This window comes from Penaeus vannamei, chromosome 9, assembly GCF_042767895.1.
Source record: "Penaeus vannamei isolate JL-2024 chromosome 9, ASM4276789v1, whole genome shotgun sequence".
Taxonomy (NCBI): domain Eukaryota; kingdom Metazoa; phylum Arthropoda; class Malacostraca; order Decapoda; family Penaeidae; genus Penaeus; species Penaeus vannamei.
The window spans coordinates 29,706,951-29,714,450 of NC_091557.1; the positions used below are offsets into that span (position 1 = coordinate 29,706,951).

A 7,500-nucleotide genomic window follows, 5' to 3' on the forward strand; every position below is an offset into this window, starting at 1 on the left:
CCTAAACAAGGTCTATATAAGTACTTATATAGACCTTGGACCTAAATTGTTCAAAACTTCCTTGTGTCAAATCGAAATATTTGATCAATTTTCCTTGTTGGGAAGTATTAAGGAAAATGACCACCCTTAACTTCTTGACTACTTTTTATTATAGTTTTCCTTCATGAAATCTACCCGTTTTCGGAGAGTGTAAATTAATGTGGCTCAGGTGATTTAGTTGGTATGCACACACACACACACACTTACACACACACACTCACACACACACACACACACACACATACACACACACGCACACACACACACACACACACGCACGCACGAACACACACACGCACACACATACAGACATATACATACTTACACGCATATACACACGCGCGCGCATACACACGCACACGCATACACACACACATACACATACACACATAATGAGTTTGTTTGTGCGTTGATTATAGCAAGAACTGCAACAGCAATGATAGTAATAATAATGATAATCATATCATTATGAAAAAAATATTACAATGAAAATGATGATAATAGTGCTAATAATAGCAATAACAATTACAGTTATAACAGAATCAATATAATGATCTTGTAGGCTTTAAGTTGGCAGTATGTATGTGTCTATACCCAAAATGCAGTATATTAACTAACGTAAAGACGACATATTTGAGGCAAGTCGCGGGGTAGTAACGAGATTGTTTAGCAGGTCGTGCTCTAGCTGCCCGAGGCGTATTTACGGAAAACAAAGAGGCTACAGAGACCTTGGCCGCGAGGTGGTGCAGGTCATTTTTTTTCTTTACCTTATCCAGGCTGTCTGGGTGCTGGGAGTGAGGGGAGTCAGGTGACGTTGGCTGAATGTTGAATGTAAATATTGGTCGGTTCCGTGAGGGAACTCTGTATATATGTGTAATTATATATATATATATATATATATATATATATATATATATATATATATATATATATATATATACATATATATGTGTGTGTGTGTATGTATATATTTAAAGAGAGAGAGAGAATGTGTGTATGTATATGTACTCTACATATATTTACACACACAATTCAGTTCAGTTAGATTTGCGAAGACAGGCTTCGCCCGGGTTTTTTCACACACGCAGCACACACACATATATTTATGTGCGTGTGCTTATAATTACACACACATGTATAAATATGTATGTATATATATACATTTATATCATATGTACTGTATATACTCACATATGTATATGTATATATATTCGTATGTCCATCTATCAATATACATATATTCCTTTTTAATTATATTCTCCGTGAATGATATTCATTTTCATTCATTATCACTCTTACTTTTGACCATCACGTACATAAGGGACATTTTGAATACGAATAAATGTGTTCCTATTTTATTTTTTCGACCTCCATTATTAAAGGATGAAGAATACAGCGATTGTATTGTATCTGTACTTAAATTCAGTCATCATGGCAGTTCGTTTGGCTTATATCCGAAAACATCAAAGTCAAATTCATAAATTTTGAGAATTCTTTCCATTAAATCCTTTGGAACGTTTTTAAAGTAGGCGAGATCATCGCTGTCGGTTACGTTCGCGTGTTCCTTTGTCCTGTGTTTGGCGGGAAGTCGGAACTCTTGCGGGTATCCTACGTCTTGCAGAAGGACCTCGGACTCTTGGGCAATCGTCTCCAGGTGAAGGATGTACTGGTAGTCCTGTCTGCAAGGGACGCACAGCTCCGTGCAGGGCGTCCAGTGGCTGTCCAGAACGCCCAGATCGTTCGACCAAACGACGAACTCCAGAAATTCGTTGAACGAGAAGGAAACATTTCCGTAGCGGGTCTTCAGCTGCTCCGTCATGTTCCCGTAGGCGAAGACGACGGCGTCTTGCAGCCCCATCTGCCTCCCTACGACGGCCATGTAGGTGCCAACGAATTTATCCTGCTCGCTGAAATCGTTCTCCCTCGTGATCTCCACGTGGTCGTCCTTCACCACGTGATGTCTGCTTATGAAGTCGAACACCTCCACGTCTTGGCGCAGCATTTCCTCGAAGTCCGACGACGCAGCCACGCGCCCCGAGGAAATCAGCGCCGGCAGCCAGTAGCCGTACCAGTAATAATTCCAGTTCGCCTCCGGACCCGTTCTCTGCTTCCAGCTTTCGTTCGAGTCACTGATGGCCTGTCCGTTCAGGAATCGGTCTCTGGTTGGAAGGCAAGAGAAAAGGGAAACGTCGATAATTAGGGGAAAAAAGTAAAAAATGAAAGTACAAAGAACGGAAGACTAAAGACCGTAACTACTAATAACAAGAATTTTCAGATCCGAATTTTAAGTGGTTGTGAAAAGACTGTTCTGAACAGTAATAGCAATAACAGTAATAACAGCAATATGGACAAGAACAACTTGCACTTGTACCTTTCATAATATACACAGAACTCTGCAATGTTAGCTATGCTCATAACTAGGGCGTTGATGTGAAAAGAGGCAATTCCAGTACAAATCACCCTAACTTCCCAAGATTACATCACAAAAATCTACATTGTTTCTTGTGAATTTCTTTAGTGAATGGTTGATATCGGACTACACTTCCCTTACCTGTATGCGGACGCCAGCCGGGACAGCGGATGCCTGACCAAGATGGCGGAAGCCGGCTTAAGGTTAGGGAGAGTCTGCTCCTTGAGGCGGTTGTTCAATTCGCGCCACGACGTCGAGCCTATCTGGGGATGGAACATTATATATATATATATATATATATATATATATATATATATATATATATATGTGTGTGTGTGTGTGTGTGTGTGTGTGTGTGTGTGTGTGTGTGTGTGTGTGTGTGTGTGTTAATATAATGGTTAATAATGGTTACAATAATAATAATAGTAATAGTAAGAATAATAATGATAATGAGGATGATAATAATGGTGATAATAATAATAATGATATTAGAAATAATTATAATTATGACTGATGATGATGATGTTGATGTTAATGATGATGATCATGATGATGATGATAATGGTAATAATATAAATTATGGTAATGATGAAGGTGATAATGAAAATGATAAAAGATGCTGACGTCGTAACACAAACTAAAAAAAGAAGAAAAAAAATGAGAACCAAAGAACAGGAAAAAAAAAGCTCAGCATCTAACCTTGAACGGCACGCACACCCTGAGCGGCCCCGGAGCTCTGAACGTAAGGTGAAGGCGCCACGGCAGAGAGAGGAACCTGTCTTTTAGGTGAAGTCGCCGACATCTCTCCCGCAGGTACTCCCGTCGCTCTCGGAACACCTGGTGTAAATCTCCGCGCGGCTGTGACTCAGTGTGGAGGCTAAGCTGTGGCATGGCTGAGGTGGGTGTACTTACGACCTGAGGGAGACATGGGGTCGAGAAGGACTGGCATAGATGGTGTGTTTGGGAGGAGAGTTTAAGTCTTTTTGATGAGCGAGCTAGGTTTTGATGTAGATTGAAAAAAGGCATATTTTTATGTCTAATCTGTACGAAGACTAGTTTCTTAGTTTTGCATTGATGTAGATTGAAAAAAAAGTTTCAATTTATTCGAAGACTAGTTTTTGTTTTGCAGTGATGGAGATTGAACATATAATGCTTAATCTGTTTGAAGAAGACAAGTTTCCTAATTTAATGTAGATTGAAAAAATGCTTAATCTGAAGAATAGTAGTTTCTCAGTTCTGCATATGTATTTATAAATGATGAAGTGTTCAATATGAGGTTTGGATCAGAGTTTGCTGTCTAAGACTCACCTGGCTGTATGTTACTTGGGGATCGAGAAGGTAGACCGAGAATATCATCATAATAAGAATCACAGGGACAAAAGTCCTGGGGTTTCTGGGGATACTTCTCTGTATAATCGCTGTGGGCCACGTGTAGAGAAAAAATAAGCAAACTAATTACTAACATAGTAATGCAATTGTTTTCACAAGTTCCGTTACCTTATATAGTTAAAAACTGCGGTAAGTTCTTACAACCATTTTTTTCACAAATCTTAATTACGCAAGTTCTTACAAGCATTTTTTTTTTCACAAATTGTAGTTACGTTAGTTTCTATAGTAAAAAAAGAAACACGTTTTTACGTTACATTAGTTTGTATAGTTCTAGATATATAAATTCCTTACTCAAATGCACATACAGATACACCCGCACATCGTCTCCGCTTCGTAACAAAACATCCCCTTCTTATCCACCCGCAGTCGAGAAGGATGGAGGGAGAGGTCAGTGGATGTTGCACTCGTGTTTATTTTTATCTCCAAATGTTATTTTGGTTCCGTGCGACGACGGAGCGACCCACGGGGATAACTGATTGGAATGAGGAAACGGCGTAGGAATATTGGACTTTTTCCTTCTTTTTATTTGTAAATCTCCTCTGCCTCTTGTTTCTAATACTTTTCGCGCCTTTCCGTGGTCCTTTTCTTCAGTCCACAAGGCCATCGCAGCGGACAGTGAAAGAGGACGCGATAGCAACTTCTTTTCCTGCTTCTGTTGATGAGGAAAAACTATGGACATCCCAGTTACTTCAGGCGAGCATCTGCATCGTCACACTGTCTGATATTGCCACGAGCAGTAAGCGCACGTACACACACACACACACATATATATATAAATAAATAAATAAATAAATAAATATATATATATATATATATATATATATATATATATATACATATATACATCAACATACATATATCTATATCTATCTATCTACATATACATAATATATATAGACACATATATGTATGTATATATATATATATATATATATATATATATATATATATATATATGTATGTATACATATGCATATATATATAGTCCGATGTCAACCATTCACTAAAGAAATTCACAAGAAACAATGTAGATTTTTGTGATGTAATCTCGGGAAGTTAGGGTGATTTGTACTGGAATTGCCTCTTTTCACATCAACGCCCTAGTTATGAGCATAGCTAACATTGCAGAGTTCTGTGTATATTATGAAAGGTACAAGTACAAGTTGTTCTTGTTCATATTGTTGTTATTACTGTTATTGCTATTACTGTTCACAACAGTCTTTTCACAACCACTTAAAATTCGGACCTGAAAATTCTTGTTATTAGTAGTTACGGTCTTCAGTCTTCCGTTCTTTGTACTTTCATTTTGTTTTTTTTTCCCTAATTATCCACGTTTCCCTTTTCTCTTGCCTTCCAACCAGAGACCGATTCCTGAACGGACAGGCCATCAGCGACTCGAACGAAAGCTGGAAGCAGAGAACGGGTCCGGAGGCGAACTGGAATTACTACTGGTACGGCTACTGGCTGCCGGCGCTGATTTCCTCGGGGCGCGTGGCTGCGTCGTCGGACTTCGAGGAAATGTTGCTGTATTCTTCATCTCTTAATGATGGAGGTCGAAAAAATAAAATAGGAACACATTCGTATTCAAAATGTCCCTTATGGACGTGATGGTCAAAAGTAAGAGTGATAATGAATGAAAATGGATATCATTCACGGATAATATAATTAAAAAGGAATATATGTATATTGATTGATGAATGTATGAATAATATATACATATACATATATGAGTATATGCAGTACATATGATACACATGTATATATACACACAAATGTATGTATATACATATATATTTATACGTGTGTGTGTAATCATAAGCACATGCACATAAACATATGTGTGTGTGTGTGTGTGTGTGGCATGTGTGTAAATATATGTAGAATACATATACATACACACATTCTCTCTCTCTCTCCCTAAATATATATATATATATATATATATACATATATACATATACATACATACATATACATATATATATATATATATATATATATATATATATATATATATATATATATATATATATATATATATATATAATTACACACATATACAGAGTTCCCTCACGGAACCGACCACTATTTACATTGAACATTCAGCCAACGTCACCTGACTCCCCTCACTCCCAGCACCCAGACAGCCTGGATAAGGTAAAAAGAGAAAAAAAATCTCCATTGCCCTGACCTGCACCACCTCGCGGCCAAGGTGCTGCAGGTCAGGTACAATAAGCCTAAGCCCCTAGAACAGGACCTGCTAAAGAATCTCGTTGCTACCCCGCGACCTGCTGCGAATTTATTGTTTTAGTTATTAAAAAGGCCCTATCATACTAGCACTTTTTCGTTTCCGAATGAACTCCGGATGAAAATTATGTAAACAAACATGACGCTACCAGAGTGAGGTCCCGGGAATCACACGAACATTCTCATACATATTACGTTATTTTAAAGAATTATGATGATGTATATTATATATACGTATATTCTAAAATATTAGTTTATGTTTACATTCACTCATCATATCTAATTCATTAATATCACAAAATCAACACGGAAAGTAGTCAGACGGAAACGGTCGTAACCGTCTTGGTCTGGGAGGCGTTCCGTTTGCAGACGATCCTTGCGGAAAGCCTCAAATTCAGACGGAACCCCAGAAATGGACGGAAAAAGTGCTAGTGTGAGAGGGCCTTCCCGATCCCCCCCTACTCCCCTTATTTTGGGGGTACCTATGCTTGTTCCCAACTTTTGAAATCACCCCCTAATGGAAGGAAACGGCCATTTTTTGTACCTGGACTGGATTCTTACCCCCCTAATCGAAGGGAGTCTTGGATGCTTACCCCTAAAAGAAAGGTTAGTTGATACATCCCACCAGACCAATTCATTGGGCATGGGGGCTGTTAGCAGGGTTGGGTATCCTGTTGGGCTTCGTGATTATAAATTTTCTATTGGCTGTTAAAATCTGCCATTTGTAAAATGGTTAAATTTGTACCTGCAAATCTTACAAGTACCCTGCCCTGTGCTAGTCACAATGACTGAAATGGGAAGATGCTGGCCCGGGCGTCCGCGCTGCACACCTCGTAAATCGGGAGCCATGTTGTTCTTCGCCGAGACGACAGAGACCCGAGCGGAGAGTGGGAGTTGATCCGGAGTTGAGTGCCTTGAGCGAGTTGCTCGACTACATGGTGCATGATGGAGAGGGAAGTGACACGATTACCAACATCCTGACGGACCCCATTATCTTTTCCGCTTCAGAAAGGACACGAAAAGCACGGCACAGAGCGTTGATAAACCGGGCTTAACTGGGTTGTTAAAAAGATGGCTTTCGAAAATCTTTCGGGGAAGGAAGGGATCCAGGGAAGGGAAACACCTTAAAATATATCCCTATTTTCCGTTTTGGAAGGGAAAATGGCGGTAAAACATCCCTTTTTACCGTTTTTTCGGGGATTTTTTCCCCCCGAAACAAGTGAAAATTAACCCCCTTTTTCCGAAAAATCGGGAACGCGCAATGGCATGCGGCCCCTTGACTATCAGAGTGAGGGGGGGGGGAGGGCCTTGTCTGCCTTTTTGTGTATAGAATACATAGACATACATACTGTCAACTGAAAGCGTATAAAGTCATATTGATTCTGTTGTTACTGTCACTGTTATTGCTATCATTA

At 39.2% G+C, this 7,500-nt stretch overlaps 2 protein-coding genes across 4 annotated transcripts in view; both read right to left on the reverse strand.

Annotated features, from left to right (window-relative positions):
• The window catches only part of LOC113813968 (uncharacterized), a 6,059-nt gene extending 6,024 nt beyond the window's left edge, over positions 1–35 (reverse strand). Inside the window, exon 1 of the mRNA XM_027366050.2 lies at positions 1–35. This exon is cut by the window's left edge and continues 64 nt beyond it. The gene's annotated coding sequence lies outside the window, so the exon portion shown is untranslated.
• Positions 36–1,402: 1,367 nt separating this feature from the next.
• Positions 1,403–7,500, reverse strand: part of LOC113813960 (uncharacterized) — a 9,775-nt gene continuing 3,677 nt past the window's right edge. Inside the window, exons 1-5 of one of the 3 annotated variants that reach the window (XM_070125539.1) lie at positions 4,144–4,286; positions 3,758–3,867; positions 3,149–3,364; positions 2,591–2,712; positions 1,403–2,198 (exon numbers count right to left, since the gene is read on the reverse strand). In XM_070125539.1, coding sequence (XP_069981640.1) covers positions 1,469–2,198; positions 2,591–2,712; positions 3,149–3,364; positions 3,758–3,867; positions 4,144–4,183 — 1,218 coding nt within the window. In that variant the 5' untranslated portion in view covers positions 4,184–4,286 and the 3' untranslated portion in view covers positions 1,403–1,468. Of the gene's footprint in view, positions 2,199–2,590; positions 2,713–3,148; positions 3,365–3,757; positions 3,868–4,129; positions 4,287–7,500 lie in introns of those variants that run through there. The other 2 variants (XM_027366039.2, XM_070125540.1) reach the window with 2 other exon arrangements.